The following is an 18965-nucleotide window of genomic DNA, read 5'->3' on the forward strand; positions in this document are numbered from 1 at the left end:
ATACTTTGCAAACCACACTTGTTTTTAATTAGATACTGTATTTTACCACCATTTCCTGACTGTTTTTAAAGAAATGCTTGCCAGTGGCAAGAGACTTCACATGTTCATTTACTCTTATGTAGTTGATAGAGTTGAATAGCTGATACCACTACTTATTGCAAAGAAACCATAAATCAAACTGTTTGCAAGACTGGTATAGTGTTTAATTCAATTGGACTAGTATTTAATTTAGGACAAATAGTGTGAGGTACATCCCAGGATGACTCAAATTTTCAAGACCTATCTCTTTCCTTTATATAGTGCTTTCCATGTATTGGGCATTTAATGGTTGCATGATTGTAGCCCTAGCTTCTTTACTTTTTCTTCACTTTGTCTTTACCATGCAGCTAAAATATCTACTGATTCATTTACATTTTCGGTTTCATCTTATCCTTTTCCCATTTCTAAGCCCATTGGTCTTTTTTTTTTTTTTAATCATTTGATTCGAACTTGGAACTGCTTCCCACTTAACAGTCATCTAACTTTGTTCATTTTCATTTCAAGTTATGCCTTTAAGAAGTTTTAGCTGGGCAAGCCTATGACATTTCCTTGTCCACGTATACATTGTATTTGCTTATGTTTTTGAGTGATGATCTCTTGGGGAACAAATTCTAGTCTTATATAGACTACTAATTTATGGTGTTTCTGTATCCTATTTATGGGTGTCTACATTTCCAGACTTGAACCAATGTAAAATAGCTGTCATTGTCTAATTATAAATGCCTTATTTCTTGGTTCTGTGATTTTCTTGTTGGATTTCCTCTACTAGTGAAGATCACAGCCTCTTTATACCTATTTACCCTGTGCATTCTTGTCTGTGTTTTCCCTTAAGTCATCCATAGGGGATCTTCCCAGTGTACTAGGGTCTACCTTCTTTGTGTTCTATATAAATAATAATGATATCTTGTGTTTTTATACAGTTACAAAGCAATGTGGTTTAGAAGAAAGAGTAATATTCTTGGTGACAGAAGATCTAATCCCATGTCTAAGCTTTGTTGATAGCTATGTTGCCCCGAATAGGTCATTTCACCTTTGTTCCTCATTTTCCTCATTCTATAAGATGGGGAAAATACTTGAGTTGTTATGAGGACAAAACCTTGTAAAATATAAAGTGTTATCAGTTATCTTACACCTCAGGATCACAAAAACCTAGGTTTCCATTCCAAATCTGAAACATACTGACTGTGTGACACTGGACAAATCATGTAACCCCTTAATATCCCAGACAACCTTTTAGACTTGTTGAACAGGTAATACTCTATCTCTCTTGGTAAAGGGAGTTCCCTAACAACAATATCATGGGTCAGGACCCAAACCTAAGAATACATTTCAGTCCTGATTACCTGATAGATGTTCTGAACCTCATTGCATAGACAGGCTGAAAAGGTAGATTTATGTGGCTGTTGTCTGCCCACCTCTTCTCCTCCAGTAAAATGTAAGTTCCTTGCAGTCTGGGAAGAAATATGTGTCACCAGTGTGTAGGATAGCGTTCTTCACAAATGTTTTTAACTATTGTTGATTTGAGGATTGCTCCAATCAGTATTGTTTATATTAACAATAATAAGTCCTGCGAGAGTGGTAATAATAAGAGTTCGAGTTTCTTTAATGCTTTGCAGTTTATAAATCACATTCTGTACAGCAGCCCCAGGGTCCTAGGAAATACAAGCTTTGTTTTTCTCATTTTAGTGAAGAAACCCTAGTAATAGTCATTTTACCTCTGGGTCTCAGTCACACAGCAGGTAAGTATCACTTTTTCCACCTAGCCTTGAATCTACATGTTTAGACTGCCTATCACTCAAATGTCTATGCATTCTAAAGAATAAATATTAATTTTTTTTTTCTGTTCTTTGATCTATTTTGTAAAACTCTTAAGGATTTGGTTTGAAGATTCCTCTAAGGTAGAGAAACTCCAGTGGAGGACAATTTAAGGGATGGGAAGAAATATTTCCTCTAAGGAAAATTGATTTTTATTTAAAGAAACATCTAAAAATGGCCTCCAAGGAGCCAGTTCATTTTCTTTTCCAGAAAGAATTTTTAAACTTTATGCATTTTTCTTTTAAAAATGACTTATTTTTTTAAATCTCACACCAGGGGTGCTGGAGGAAGCTGAATTTTATAACATCACTTCACTAATAAAACTTGTAAAGGACAAAATTAGAGAACGAGACAGCAAAACATCACAGGTGAGAATGCTGACTAATCTAATCTGTCTTTGTACTCTTGATGTAAGAAGTCAATATGATTCACTCTTTCCTGGTCTCAGATGGTTTGGGGCAGACCTACTTTAGGTCCTACCCTCTCCAATGAGGCATATGGATTATGACTGTGCAAGTTTTTTTTTTTTTAAACCCTTGTACTTCGGTGTATTGTCTCATAGGTGGAAGAGTGGTAAGGGTGGGCAATGGGGGTCAAGTGACTTGCCCAGGGTCACACAGCTGGGAAGTGGCTGAGGCGGGGTTTGAACCTAGGACCTCTTGTCTCTAGGCCTGACTCTCACACCACTGAGCTACCCAGCTGCCCCCTGCAAGTTTTAAAATATTTCTTTTCCCTCTTCAGTCATTCTAGTCCCTGATGAACCAGTCCATCAAACTCTTTGTAACATCATCTTCACTCCTTTTCTTTGGAAAGAGCCTTCTAGCTCATATGTGGACATGTCATCTTGGACGTGTCACATGTGGAGGCAGGGAAATCTTTACTTTGCTACTTTTCTTCATAGAACTCTTCCAAAGATCAAAAAAGTACTAAAAATTATGGGGGAAACGCTCTACATGTTTAGATGGCAGAAAAATGCAATGTACTATAGCTGTTTATCTTGTCCTTTGAGTTTTATATAGTACCTGTTTACATATATATGTTCCAGGTGTTGTGCTGGGCACTTAGAGGAAGAAGGGAGGGAAAGGGAATAACCATTTATTAAGTATTTTCTATATGCCTGGCACTGTGATAAAGGCTTTACAAATATAATCTCATTTGATCCTCATGGTAATGTTGGGAGGTAGGTGCTATTATGATCTCTGGCATTTTATAGATGAAGCAAATAGGGGTTAAGTGACTTACTTGGCATTGCACAACTAATGAATGTCTAAGGCAATGATGGAAAACCTATGACACACATGTCAGTATTGACACTTGTAGCCATTTTTGCTGACATGAGGCTGCATACAGAGAAGTATGGGGCTGCATGCCGAGGATGAAACATTTGCTGTGGTATAGTGTAGATACTCTGTGCACTATAGATGATAATTCTGTCTTTATTAATTTACCTATTTGGTATTTATTAAATACAGTTATATATTACAATTATACATTTTTATTATTTAAACTATAAATATTGCAAAATTATGTTTTTTCTCAAAGTGACACACCGCCTAAGTTATGCTCAGTTTTTTGGCGAATTTTGACACACCAAGTTCAAAAGGTTGCCTATCACTGGTCTAAGGCTAGATATGAAGTCATTTGAGTTCCTGAGTCTAGGCCTAGTGCTCTATCTACTTACTGTACTACTTGGCTTCTTCAAATTCTTTTGGTATCCTCTCAATTACTAGGATTACAAAGACAAATATGAAACAGTCCTTGCTTTCAAGAAGTTACATTCTGTTAGGGAAGACAGTATACACATAAATGAGTATATATAAAATACAAAGTAATTTAGGAGGAGGGTTCTTAGTGATTGATTAGGAAAGGCTTTGTATGGAAGGAAGTTATAGACCAGGGCTGAATCTTGAGAAAGAGATTCTCTGTGAGATAGATGAGACATAGAGCTTTTCTGGTACCAGGACAGTCAGTGTTGAAGGCACAGATAAGGCATGGAGTGTGATACCGAGGAATAGCAAAAAGACTATTTTAACTGGACCAGAGAATCTGGGAAAGGGGACATATATATATATAATATATGAGAATAGAAAGGAAGGTTGGGACCAGGAAAGGGAAAATTTAAAGGTCAACACAAGAGTTTACTTTTAATCTTAGAAGGCAAAAGGGAACCATAGGAGTTTGAATAAGGGAGTCAGACCTATGCTTAAGGAAAACCACTTTGGCACTATGTAGAGATTAGATTGGAGTAGAGAGATATTTGAGCCAGGGGAAGCAATAAGGAGGCTGTTTTAATGGTTCTGAGAAGTGTTGATGATCTGTGTGAATAATGAGAGAGACAGATGGAAGAGATTTTGTGGAGATGGAAATGGCAAGATTTGCCAAACCACTTTTAAGATTTCACTTCACACTTTGCAAACTAACAAAGGTGACAGAAGATGAGAATTGTCAGTATTGGAGGGATTATGAAAAGATAGACTTACTAATATTTTTTGGTTAGAGCTGCAAATTGGTCTAATTATTCTGGAAAGCAATTAGGAACTATGCCAAGAAAGTGACTGGAGTGCCAGAGATACAGACATATACCCTAAAGAAGTCAGTGACAAAATGAAAGGGCTCCCATGTGCACCAAATTATTTATACCAACTCTTTTATGATAGCAAAGAACTACAAGCAATAGAACTCCATCAATTGGGGAAGAGCTAAAGAAATTGTGTTACATGAATGTAATGGAATATTATTGTGTTGTAAGAAATGGTGAGCATTATGAATACAAATAAGCATGGGAAAGACTTTCATGAATTGGCTCAAAATTAAGTAAGCAGGACCAGGAAATCATGCACATGGTGATTACAGCAATGTAAATGGAAAGAACCACCAAAAAAAAAAAACAATCAAAATTGAGTGCTGTCAAAGTGCTGTCTTCTTTGGTATCAAAGAACTGAGAAGGCATCTTTTCTGTGCCCCCCCCCCATCTACCTCTCCCCCAATAGTTAGTCTTGCTCAACTTTTTTCCTTCCTCTTATTCTTTAAAAAGATGATTCCCTGGGAAGGAATTGAGGAGAGAGACAATGGAAATTGTGACATACGGTTTTATAAAATATCAGTTAAAATATATTTTGTAAAAAAAGTCGCAGGATTTGCTAACTAGTTGATTGAATTTTTAAAGTGAAAAATTGAGAATAATGCCAAGGTTCTGAACCTGGGAGGTTGCAAACATGGTGATACCTTCAATACAAATAGTGAATTTGGGTCCAGTGGTACATTAGAAGCAAAGATAATGAGTTCTATTTTGAGTATGTCAAATTTGAGATATATCTAGAATATTTAGTTTGAAATATCTAGGAGGCAGTTAGGTAAGATTAGAGGCCAAAAAAGACTAGGAAGATGAGAGTGTTCAGTTTAGATGGCATGAGGTATGCCCACAGTTGGGAGCATGATATGAATAATGAACCAGCAAAGGATACTAATAAGAAATAGTCAACAGTTAGAAGGAGAACTGGAAGAGAATTTATCACAGAGTACCTACGTGGAGAGAGTAGTCAAATGCTTCAGAGAATTAAGAAAATATGAGGATTTAGAAAATGCCATTAAATTGATCATTTAAGCTAACTAGAAAGAATTCATTGGAAGTCAGATTGCAAGTGGTTAAGAGTGATTAAAAAAGAGAAGACAATGAATGTGGACAACTTTTTTTTAGGAGTTCGGCTAAGAAAGGGAGGAAAGAGAACAATAGTTTGGGTTAGTAGGGTCCAGTGAAACAGTTTTAAGTAAAGCATAAACTTGGGGATGTTTGAAGACAAGGACAGAGTCATTAGATGAAGTTTGGAGAGAGAGAAAGAGAAGGGATAATCTCTTAGTGAAGATAGTTGATATAATCAAAGGTACATGTAGATGTCCTGGCAAAGGGAAGGACTGTTTATTATGGTGTGATAAAGAGGTTTTGGGATGAGCATGAAGCTTATGATAAATGGCCTCAGGCTTTCACAAAATTAATTAACTAATTAAGAATATTTTTTGCGTTTTTACATGTTCTTCCCTCACCCCTCCCCTAGAGCTGACAAGCAATTCCATTGGGTTATACATGTATCATTGTTCAAAACCTATTTCCATATTATTAATATTTGTAATAGAGTGATCATTTAAAGCCCAAATCCCCAATCATCTCAATTTTCTTAAATAAAGTGAGATGAGCCCGAAACTAAAAGGTGTTGGGGTAGAGATATAGCTGTGAAGAGAGTGAAGGGGAATCATTTTGGTAGGAGTAAAGAGGGGCAGCTAGATAGCTCAGTGGATAGAGAGCCAGTCCTGAAGATGGGACATTTTGGGTTCAGATTTAATCTCAGATACTTCCTAGCTTTGTAACCCAGGACCAGTCACTTAACCCCAATTTCCTAGTCCTTACTGTTCCTCTGCCTCAGAACTGATATGTAGTATTGCTTCAAAGATAAAAAGTAAGGGGAGTTTTTTGTTTGTTTTTTAAAGGAGTAAAGGATAGGTGGCATAGTGGATATTGCCTCAGACACTTACTAGCTATATGATCCCTGAGCAAGTTACTTAACCCTGTTTGTCTCAGTTTCCTCATCTGTCAAATAAACTGAACAAGGACATAGCAGACCAGATGGGGTGACAAAGAGTTGGATGTGATTGAACAACAACAAAGGCTTTCCTCTTGGCAAGGGCCCAGGTGAGGTAAAGTAACATCATCATATAGTGGATCCAGGTAGCTCAATTGCATGACTTTGTCAAGCTCCTTTTTTTTTTTTTTTTTTTTTTTTTTGGAAAATTTTTATTTGGGTTTCCAAATTCTCTTCCTCCTTCCACACTCTCCTTGGCCCTTAGAGAAGACAAGAAATTTAATTCCCATTGTACACATGAAGTCATGCAGAACATTTCTGTATTAGCCATGTTGCCCAAAAAAGGAAAGAGAGGAAAAAAATATGTATTTTATCAGCCTGTGCTCAGAGTCCATCAGTTTTCTCTCTGGAGATGGATAACATTTTTCACCATTGGGTCCTTTGGAATTGTAATGGATCATTGTATTGTTCAGGGTAGCTACATTGTCCATCTTTTTTTAACAGCAGGTATGTAGGGATGAGACTTGGTAAGAAGTGAGTGGCAGTAGGCCAGCAGGGAAAAGGATTCAAAAGTTGAGGACAGGTGAAATAATGATTAACTAACTGTAGGTTTGAGTTTTGAAGAAGAGAATGAAGTTAGAGAATAGATCATTCCAGAAAAGATACTGAGGAGTAGAAGGATTCATGGTCACAGTGGAGATGCATAAAAAGAGAATGATAGGGAGTTAAGATCAGGTAAAGAGGAATGCCAGTGTTTTTGATCATAGAAGTGGAATACTTGTGGTTGATGGTGAAATGTGGGTGATGATTGTCCCTTTCTAGGGCTGCTGTAGAATGGAGGGGAATAGGTCATAGGATTTGAGGGAGGGAACATTAGCCTGAATGTTGAGGTGTGCTAGTATGAGGTCAGGATTCAAGAAGGAAAGGAAACAGTGAGCCAGTTAAATTTAACTCCTTGAGAAAGAAGGGAGCCTGGCCTGGGGGCTGGCATGGGTGATCAGTTTTGATGAGTACTCTTATAGGGAGAGAGGTTGCTGAGTGATTGTAGGAAAGGTATGATATGAACATTGACCCAAACTACTAGAGGCTCCCTGACGGTCCATTAAGCTCATATTTTTGTGGTAAACTCTATCCCTGCATCTTCTAATGCACTGAAACCATTAAACTTTGTTCCTGAGCCAGGCAGTTTTACAATTGAAAGCACAGCTGATCCCTTCCTATGTAGCTAGTTCAAGCTCTGCTATTAGCAAGGGCCTTCCCAGTATGATGGCTGCCAGCTTATTTCCTTAAAGTCGCTGCTGTTATAATTGAGTAAGAATAATCTTATTTTAACTACTAAACATTCTTTCATTGCTTCCCAACTATGCTCTGATTTTCTGTTCATAAAGCTTTTGGTTATGTCCATCTATAATTATCAGCTTACTCATTTAAGTGAAAACTTTTTTAACTATTCTTTTTTTTTTTTTTTTAAACCCTTACCTTCCATCTTGGAATCAATACTGTATAATGGTTCCAAGGCAGAAGAGTGGTAAGGGCTAGGCAATGGGAGTCAAGTGACTTTCCCAGGCACACATCTGGGAAGTGTCTGAGGCCAGATTGGAACCTAGGACCTCCCGTCTCTAGGCCTGGCATTCAATCCACTGAACCACTCAGCTGCCCCCTTTTTTAACTATTCTTGAATGTATCACATCCCTCTCCCCCAAGGGAAAAAAAAAAGTATCATATCCCATGAACTCTGTGTCTCAGGCAAAATAAATTATTGTGATTTTGAAGGATCAAGAATGGGATATCATTAGAAGAGTTTTCCTATAATTCCCAAGTCAGACCCTCCTGTTCCCCTCTACACTGCAAAAAAGAAAAAGAGAGAAGACAGGTTTCATTTATATCTCTGTCAGTTCCCTTTATTCTACTTGATGTTTTGTTGTGTTTCCATGGACATAGGTTAATTTCTGTCTCCCTGACCTCCATACATGTCTTTTTTTTTCTGTCTAATCCTTTTATTTTTTTATACTCAAATCTTCAGTTTATTTCCCACTCTGTACACTGCCTGCCTCTCACTTTAATAAAATTTAAATATTTGTAGAATGATCCAGTGATCAGAGCTGGAAGGAATCTTTGAGGTCATCCATCTTTTTCATTTGACTGAAGAGGAAACTGAGACCCCACAGGAGAAGCAACTTGTCCTAAGTTTATAAAATGAGTGCAGCGAAATCAGGACTAGCATCCAGGTCCAATTCAATACTTTCCTCACCAAATCTAAAGTTTATTCTACCTGAGAAAACTCAATATATACTCAATCCCTGTACATGATGAATGGCTGTGGCCACCTTAACCCTGATCCCTCTTTCCATACACCTCTTCTGTAGCAACATGTTACCTTTTTTGCCTTGAATTCTCAAGGCAATTCCCATCCTTTCTTCTTTGAGCCCTTATCTATCAGTAAGCTTAGCTTTTGAAAAACTTACCCACCTACCCCAGCCACCTCCAGCTAGCTTCTCTCTTTATTCTGCTTCAATCATACCCAGAGCTATCAGGAACCATTTTCCCTACTATCCCTCCTTATACTGTTCTTCCTTTTCCTTTCTCTTCCCTATGGATGCCATGTCATCTTGGAAGCCATTAGATCTTCATCCTGACCACCAGAGCCCTTTTCCTCTCTTCATTGGAGTCTGGTGGCTTGTGGCTGGTATGAAGGAAGGAAAGAGGAAGAATCCTTATTGCTGGTTTGGAAGGGGTTTTTTGTGGCATATGGAGATGGGGTCAGCTATATGGTTGGCATTATCAGTTTAAAAAAATGTTTTCCCAGGATAAGATATTCTGTTTATCCTATAGGTCAGTTGCCACATGGGTGAGATGAGACTTTTGTTAATTGATCTGGGAAACTACCTTTAATGGCATTATTTCTATGGGAAAATGTTTCCAGAGTTTCTTGGTATATCTCTAGATTAGAAATGAGCATTTGGCATATAATCCATTGGTAAATCAGGAACTACCTCAGAGTATCATGAACTCTTTGGAAAAAAAGATGGTCTGAAAATCTAAATAACTGTTAATGGAGTTACTGTACCATTATAACAGCAATACCAGGATAATTTTTCAGTCACCGGATCTTTTTTCCCTTTCCATTTCCTTCAGATTGTTATTATTGTAAAAATGTGTTGCTTATTTTAAAAAATATATGTTCATATTAGTAGTATGATGAGTATGTAATTTTGTACATATGTCTGCTTCCATAAGTTTTCATTTTTTTCTTTTTCCTACTCCATAATTCTTTAGAAGGTAAATTTATTTTCAAAAAGGAGACCATCTGGTTTTCTCCCCTTTTTCTTCTCAGCCATTTCCTTACACATTAAAAGAACTCAGTTCTATTGTAATTAGACAGTACCTCAATATAAGAATCAGTGAAAATGAGAATATGGAATACAGGTTTTTGAGTGTGTACTATGGATAATATAAATTAAAAGAATTTAACCACATCCTGTGAGTTTATTTCCTTTAGGCATCTCTCAGGTTCATTTCTTTATTTGAGAGGCTGTGATGCCTTGAAGTGGGCGATTCTAGATGCTAGCCCTGAGGGTCTTTTGTGTAAGATCCAGAAGGTCAGTGAGCCCTTCTCATAGGATATCTATGCTGTGCTAGTTTTGCTCAACCATTAGTCATTCTTTTTTCCTATTCCAATTTTTAATAGGCATCCATAGCATGGGCACAGACTAGGTTTCCTGATTGTGGCTTTTTCCACTAGTAAGAACCAAAGGCTCCTGGCCTGGCTGCATAAAGTGGACTGCATTTCTTTAGTAACAGCTTATATCTGGAGTATTTAGCTAATTACTAGAGAACTAATTTTTCAAAAAGATTCTTTCATATTATCTTTTTGTGTTTTTAAAAAATATAAAATAGGGGTAACTGAGTGGCTCAGTGGATACGAGAGCCAGGCCTAGAGATGGAAGGCACTAGGTTCAAATGTTGCCTCAGGCCCTTCCTAGCTGTGTTCCTGGGCAAGTCACTTAACCCTAATTGCCTAGCCTGTACTTCTCTTCAACCTTAGAAGCAATATTCTGTATCGAATCTAAGAAGGTAAGGATTGAAAAATTAAAAGCTATACTAGAACACAGGAGAGGATCAGGATATCTAGAGAGACTAGACATTTTTTTTGATGATAGGAATAAAATGTGTTGATTGCTAACATATGAATGAAGCATTTTTTAAACACCTACAATATGCAAATTACCATGCTAAGTATTTGGGGATACAAATCAAGAAGCAAGATAATCCCTACTGTCAAAGAACTCAGTTCTAATGGAAGAGACAACACATTTGGAAGATTTCTAAAGTCTTAATAGTTGAATTCTCTACTTGTCATTCAAAAGATTGTTTACCTGATAATTTTTTCTCTGGAACTCAAATAAATGAGTACATATGTAATAATTTCTAGCTACAGGAGCCATGTGAATTTTGAAAATATTATAATTTTATTTTAAAGTGTCTGGGTAGAAATACTTTGAAAGGAGAAATGAGAGCAGAAAAAAAAGTCACCATAACTATTATTATTTCTGATTTTTTGAGTACATTCTCTTTACTCTGACTTCAGCTTTGTATTTCACCAGGTCCCCAAGATACAAAGGTAACCTGAATTTCAGTTTGTTGCTTGCATATTCCAGATGGAAGAAATGATGCTTAGTGATGGTTATGGGATGTGCAAATTTTTCAGTACATGACATTTTTCTTTGACAGGTGCCAGTCAAGCATGTCTACAGAGTGCTTCAGTGTCAAGAGGAAGAGCTCACCCAAATGGTTTCAACCATGTCTGATGGCTGGAAGTTTGAGCAGGTAAAGAGGAATGTTGGGGGAAATTGGAGGTTATTTTTCTTTTCTTTAATGTAACAATTAGAATGGTGTGAATTATAATATTGTTTTGTACTACAAACTTTTCTAAACTATAATTACAAAGGTATTACATTTTAATGGCTGTGGGCTTAAGGGACTGGTAATAGAATATTCTACTTCTGAAATCCTCATTATTACTTTATAATGATTCCTGGAAGTAAGGTATATCATAAAGTTCAGGTGCACTAAGCCAGCTAATAGAGAATTTTAAAAACACCACTACCACCAAAACAACAACAAAAAACAACTTCACTCCCTCTCCCAGTTGAATCAGCCACAAAATTTAGAAATGGGGGTAAACTGCTGCCTTTCAATTTAGGGAAATCTCTTTTTTTTGCTGCAATATTCTTGTAAGCTTCTTTCTTTATGTGCTGATTTCTGGGCATTTGTGTTCACCTTTTCTGCTTCTCCATAATTTTCTCTATTAATGCCTCCTTAATGGAAATGCAGTAAACTGTGATGTCTTTCCTAGTTTGTCTTTCCTCATTCTGTCCTTTTTTTTCCCCGCCTTCTCTTTCTTTATCTCTTGTTCTTGTTCTTTTTCTTCTCCTTCCTTTTGCCTTTCCCTGAAAGGGAACAATGGGCTGGATTTTGATTACTTCTGCTGTGGAAGTAGGGTGAAATGTTTTTCCTTTGGTTCTCTTCCACTCATATCATTGGTATAAGACAGATACCCTTTTTTCTTTGTCTTTACTATCTTGCCATGTGTCACTGAATATTTTGCTGTTAATTAGTGAAATTAGTTTGCTAAATATGTCATTGTGCTACTATAATGCTTTTATTCTGCTAAAAATGTTTCTATAGGTTTTCGGTTTTTATATTCTAGTTCCATGTTTTTCCTTTCCTTCTTATTCTAGTTTGTTTCTATGCATCACATTGTGATTTGTCATTTTTTCCGTTATCATTTGCATATTCTTTAGTAACTTTTCTTTACCTATATGTTGCTTATTGCTTTTGATGCAATTTTTTTCATGATTCTGTAATTTCTATTTCCTTTTTTTAATGTGGAAGAAACCAAGATACTAAATTTTAAGTGATCACTCTCTTCCCCACGGAGTTACTGGTTACATAGGAGAATCATGTTCTTGACTTCCAGCCTTCAGTGGCCCATCTTTCAGTTCAAATCCTTAACTATTTATTGTCTCCTATAAATAAGACACCGACTAGGCACCTGTAGTAGTAGGGGTGGAATTACTCGCCTTAGGGAGGTGATGGGCTGGTGGGTAGTAGTGTATTTTGGGGGTAAAGGAAGATCATCCTATTGATATTTTTTTCAAAGTATTCTTTTTCATCTTATAGTAACTTGATCCTGTGTTATTACAACTCCTGCAGGCTATGTTTTTCTAATTACTTTGCCCAGGAAGAATAGAGGAAAGTTGTTGATTTTCCACAGCATCCTTCCTAGTTAAGGGATAATTTGCCCCCAAGTCATTTGAAATAGTTGATCATATTTGTAGAATGCTCTGATTTAAAATCAAATCAAACTTGGGGCAGCAGGGAAAAGGCAACTAGAACTTAATTTTCTAACTGCCTTTCTATTACTAGTATACAAAGGGTTTGCCTACACTGAAATGCCATTGGAGTCCTGGTACTGGGAAATTTTGCATGTTCATGACCATGGAGAAGGATGTGGGTCACAGAGGTTGGCAATACCTTTTGTGACACAGGGGACATTGAATGCTATAGCATCACCAAGATTTCTGTTTGTGTTTTGCTCTGATTGGTTGTTGCAGCTTGTCAGTATAGGTCCTGCCTTTGGCTATGGCCGGCACCACCAGTCAGAGTTTCTGCTGATAGTGTCTCGGGAAGTGAGAGGGGAGGAGACACGTTTCCAGAAATGCTGCAGTGAGGTGTGTCCCACCATTCCACCCCTTCTCAAGCCCATCTTGCCACAACCTGCATGAATAAATTCCTTGCATTAAAAAAAATTTTTTTTTTTTTTTTTGCTGCTTCCAGGTCACACAGCTTCTTTCTTAGGTGCATAGCTGGTTCTGTTGTGATTGGCTTCTTACCACTTTCTTTTAGTCCATGGCATTTAATTGTACTCTAAATGCTCATCTCATAAATAAAAAGAAAAAGCCTTTTAGAGAACGAAAATCTTAAGAATCTAAATCCTGCATGTTATTTAACATAATTGTGTTTCTTCTCTCAGCCTATGACTTTGTGAAGCTTTAGTAAAATCAGAGAATCTCAGAGCTAGAAGGAATTTCTGACTCTACCTGAAGTAGAAGCAATAACAACAGTAATAAAAACAGTAACAATTGTATTTATGTTGTACTTTAAGGTTTGCCTTCTTTTTAAAAAGTTTCATTTGATCCTCATAGTAAGACTAATTACATATATTATTTCTAGCTTATTGAGACTCTTAAAGAGACCATATGACCTGCCAAACAGATGTATATCTGGAAGTGTCATGGGTAGAGACTTCAACCTGGTTCTCTCTTGACACAAGTCCAGCACTTTTTCCAGCTACACCACACCAGTAGTGAGTTCCTCCTTTCTGAAGAGATGTTTATTTAGAGACTGATTAGTTGACCTCTTGAACTGGATGTTGTAGAGGGTCTTCCTGCTCAGGTACTGGTTGGATGAGATGATCATTAAGCAAACAGTGATAATGCCAAAAGGGCTAATTCAGGGCAGGAGCAGGTTGATTCTTCTTTAGGTTTATTCCCATAAAAATTCTATTCTGTGCCTATTAAAGTTAGTTTAGCTAACTCCAGTTTTCAAAATCCAGCTTATATATTTATCATAGTGCCTTTTACTTGGTTCTCTATTCTTTAGCAGATTTTATTTGTGAGCTATTCATAGGTCAAGACTCACTCTTATTTATAGTTGCTGAGTAGAATAATAAAGGAATAGGAGCCATGATTGAAGTCTATCAATAATAAAAAAATATCAATTTAGTCCATTTTCTTTGACTCCAAAGTGACCAAAATTGCTGGTTCAAGTTTCATTTCTTCTTCCTGTTTTGCACAAGGATTCTGATAGTGAAATGGTTTTTTGAAATAATTAGATTTATTGACTTCCAATAAACCTTATACATTTTTTACATACTAAAAAGCATTTTGGTAGTGAATTGTTTATAAAAATGGCATGCAGGAGGCAAGTCAAGAACCAGGAACCTTGGAGAATATGCAAACTAGATAATCAGATCATCAATTTTAGGGATTTTCTTTCAACATACTAAAACCATTTCATTTAATCTTTGATAATGAACAATAATCTTTCTATGATTTGGTGAAGTAGAAATAAATTTAGGGAAAGCAAGATATAGTCACTTTTCCTTTTTCTCTCACAAACAAATCATTTCTAATTTTTTATTGATGATACTTTTTAGTTTTGCACTCTTCACTTCTGCCTTATATAGAGATGGTAAACATTCTAGGTGAGCATGTTAGGGTCAGACCCCATTTAAAGTAAAAACATTTCTAATTCAATAAAATGCTATTCCAACTTAATGCAAAATCTAAATTAAAACTTTTTTCCAAAATTTCCATTTTTCTAACCTGAATTGAAATATATTATGTAAGTTACAATATTTAATAGGTATTAAGTAAACTAAAAAAAAGTTTGAAAATATGAAAATATGGCTTCCAAGATTATGTTTTGTAAATATAAAAAAAAAAAACTACCAATTGAACTAAAAAGTTGAAGGCCTGAAAGAGACTTTCCTCTGGTTTGACAAAGCTTCCAGTTTTTTCCTAGTTTTTTATTATTTGGGAAAAAGTCTATGGCATGCAAATTTATCATCTCAACTTTTTTCCTTAGCTAGGACTAAAACTCAGGTTAAATGACTCCAAAGCCATTGTTCCTCCTGCTCTGCTACCGTATGTTTCTGGGTTTTTAACCTATTTAGCTATACCGATGTTAGAATGTAACGAACCTGGGTTAATTGAGGGATTTTGATCTCCTTTCTTACTGAGCCCCACCCCAAACTTATATTTCTTAGTTACCTTCAGTGTCTAAACTGCATCTTTTTCTACTCCCCACTCACTGTAATGAAGTAATTCTCTCTTTGTATTTAAACTGTTAAAGGAAATCCATGGTGAACCAGTTGTCCCAGTGCCTGAAATTTCATATCTTCAATTTCCATGATTTTGCATTTATTATATTCTTCAAGATTCTGGGCTATCCGGAGTAGACCAGAGAATTCCAACAAAAATAGCTATGTCAGTAGTCAGCAGCCATGGTGTTAGTCATTTGATATCAAGATACTAATACATTTCTTTTCATACTCAAAGAAGTTTTCTCTAAAGACAGAATTATGAAAATGCCAGATCAACTTCTCTGAATTAGGTCAGACAAATCTGAGTCTAAGCACTGATGTTGCACTTCTCACAGTGCTGCCTTGCCAGTTTGGCTATCTGATGATTTTGGGGATGAACTGGAAAAAAGATTTATCCTCATTACTTCAAAGTATCCTTCTTGACTGCATCCTGGCCAAGGCAGTGAGTCCTGTCCATAGGACTCCTTTGGAAGAAATTAGTTGTTTTTAGTCTTCCAAATTTCAAGTTGCAGTCTTTAGATAGTCTTCTTTAGTTCATTAAGTATTCTAGCAATATTGCTGAAGAGCAACAATGACATTGGTTTATTTAGAAAAGTTATAATACATTTAGTTGGAAATGAAGAGTAAGACTGCCAGATTGAAACACCATATAAGGAGCTTCTTTTAAAGACCAAAAAAAGAGGTCATTTTTCTGGGCCTTTTAGTTCAATATCTAGGTCTTAACTGCCCCCTGTACCTGTTCCTAGGAGCACAATAATTGCCCCATCTCTTAATAAGGTGATACCTTAGTAGAACAGAATAAGATTTCATAACAGAAAAGAGCTGGTTGTTGTAAATAATCTAGTTCAAACCCTTTAATTTATAGAGACAATTGAGGCTTATAGAGTAGATGTGATTTGCTCACATGCACAGAGCCAGGGTTCCATACATCCTGAACATAGCAAAATTGGTTAACAGGGATAATTTTCCTTCTCTCTTTTAGTTGAGAACATCTGTATTCTTTTTAACTTTAGCTCTTCCATATGAAAGGAGAGCTCACTAAAATGCTTCATTCCATGCCTATTCTTCCCATTTCTTGTTTTACTCTCTTTTTACACATTCCCAGTGTAGTGGAGAGTTCAGCAGTTTCACATTCTTCCACCTAGCTTGAGTGTCATCTACTTTTATGTTCCTGCCTCTTTATGAGGATATGGATTTACTGCCATTGAAATATCGGTTTTTGTCCCAGATGGACAAATATTCCTGTATCAACACCACTTTCAGAGTTGGCAGGAGTTTGTATTGGCTACTCTTCTAGGCCACTTAGCATGTGTCTAATGCGAGTATAATTATTACCCTGGAGGAACTGACCTTTTTAGCCCACTTTGGAGCTTAGCAAATGTGCCATTGACTCTTGCTACAAGTTAATGTTTAATATACAATTCTTTTCATCCTTTCACAAGACTTATTTTTATTTATTGAATGAACTTAATCCAAGCTTTTTTCTGAAGCAAGTGCAAGGATACATTTAGTGTAAAATCTATGCTTTTTTTTTTTTATTTTTAATCTCTAGAAGTAGATTTGCATGAGAAAATATCTTCTTTCCTTGAGGCATCATGACAGTAAAGTAGTGGCAGTTTACGGGCTGTACTGAGTGGCTGAAAGCCATACCCTCAAGGTTTATTGGGAAAATCTACAAGCTTATGCTTCAGATCTGACTTATTCCCCCGCTTCGTTAAATGTTTTTCCCATCTGAAGTTTTTTTTTTTTCCCTGCTCATAATTCAGTTTAATTGAACAAATATTCTTCAGGCAACCACTGTGAGTGCTAGGAGCTGGGGCTATAAAAATGAAATAGCAAAGCCCCTGTCCTCAAAGAGTTCACAAGTTCCCTGATGGATTGGTGTAGACTCCCAACACAAATAGCTTACTGTTTTTATGGAGCTCAGAATTGTTTCCTAGTTCCCACACCTTAGAAGAAAATATGGAGAGGTTTTTAATGTGGAGATTTTTTTCTACCCTTAATGTTCTTTATCCTTCCTCTGAGCCAAAGATTCATTGCCACTTCATAGAAACATAGTATGTTAGACCTAATAAAATAGGTCCTGGAAATCATCTAGTCCAATTCCTTCATTTTATGATGTGCCCATGGCCACACATTAAGTTACTATTACAGGTCTATAACTTGAAACTAGTGTTCCTGATTGCGTTCTCATTGCTTATCCCACTACATGTACTATATACTCTCAGTTAAGGTACATATGTGGTGTTATGACATCATTAATATCACTCTTTGAATCTTTGGGTAAGTCTTTGATTCCCTCTGTGATTTATGGCCTTAAGTCTAGAAAACTCAGAAATGCTTTTCCAAGAACAAATAGGACAATTTTGTTACTAATTTGTTATGTAACTCATATTTTGGAGCCACCTTCGTCTGAGTTTATTGCTTGTATGGCATTGCTTGGCATAGAGGTATGGTTCCATTGCTAGACCTGATTGCTTGAATGGCTGGATTACTTACAGCATCTTCTTATTGCTTTTATTCCCCATCCTTATACTCCTCCCTTCCCAATCTCCCTTGTGGTGTTGAATGGTCTCCTCCTGGTCCAATTAGGAAAATTGGGATAATTATAAGCTGAATGTTTCAGTGGGGGAAAGAGCATGTCCTAACAAGTGAAAAATAAATGATGTGGTCCTGCAAAGGGAGAGTTTGTTATGTATACTTTTAAGAAGTTTGTTTTCTATTAATTCATTAAAAATACCTTCTCAAAAGCACTCAAATACCTTGATTTCCCCATTTGTTTAAGATCTATTGTAGGTAAACTGTAATCTGGTCTCCTGGGGAGTGTTGACTAGCTGACAGGGCTGCTCACTGCCCTGAGAATTAGACCTTACCCTGGAGGTCATTCTGACCCCATTAGCAGATGTCTCTCAGTGTTAAGGGTCAGCTTTGGGTTTTTCTTGAGGGCAAAGGTCATTAAGATGCTCAATGATAAGATGAAGGGAAAAGGAAGAATTTATTTTCTTACTAATTTATCACCCATTCTTTATCTTCTTCTAGCTGGTCAGTATTGGTTCATCTTATAACTATGGAAACGAAGACCAAGCTGAATTTCTTTGCGTTGTCTCAAAGGAGTTGCATAATACCTCTTATGGCACAACCAGTGAACCCAGCGAAAAGGCAAAGGTAAGTTTTGGGAAATAGTTGGGGAAAGGGACACTGGGTGCCAGGAAAATTTTTCAGGAGAGTGCTGAGGTCCAGCCTTATCACTGTGACTGCTGTTCTTATGATATATCTATTGCTTTGATTTTCCATTATGGTGTGGAGGTGTCCTTCAGCTCTTAAAGGAAGACTCTTTATTGATGGAATGGAGACTAGGTGTGTCTGCTTTCTCAGGATCAACCTTGCTAAGCATTGAGAGGCTCATTCCCAGAAGGATGGCCTCTCTAGGAATGAATGTTTTATGGTGACAGCAGTCATGAAGGCCTCATAGGGAGGACTTCTGGTCTGTATCTTATGGAAGGAAGGTATGCCTCTCCACTTGTGAGCACAGATCTCTGGAAGTCTTGGAGCAAACTGAAGTGTTAGACTTATATTCTTTCCTTCACTAGTCCCTGAGGGTATCTCTCAATGACATCGTTTTCATGGCCTACCAAAGGGGGGGGGGG

General features: G+C 36.8%; 1 protein-coding gene across 1 annotated transcript in view; it reads left to right on the plus strand.

The window, feature by feature from the left end:
• KCTD5 (potassium channel tetramerization domain containing 5) overlaps positions 1 to 18965 on the plus strand; it is an 82523-nt gene that overhangs the window by 47833 nt on the left and 15725 nt on the right. The window contains exons 3-5 of the mRNA XM_044657771.1: positions 2131 to 2222; positions 11160 to 11255; positions 18358 to 18483. Of these exons, the coding sequence (XP_044513706.1) occupies positions 2131 to 2222; positions 11160 to 11255; positions 18358 to 18483 (314 nt within the window). The remainder of the gene's footprint in view (positions 1 to 2130; positions 2223 to 11159; positions 11256 to 18357; positions 18484 to 18965) is intronic.

Source organism: Gracilinanus agilis, chromosome 1 (genome assembly GCF_016433145.1).
Source record: "Gracilinanus agilis isolate LMUSP501 chromosome 1, AgileGrace, whole genome shotgun sequence".
NCBI classification, from domain to species: Eukaryota; Metazoa; Chordata; class Mammalia; order Didelphimorphia; family Didelphidae; genus Gracilinanus; species Gracilinanus agilis.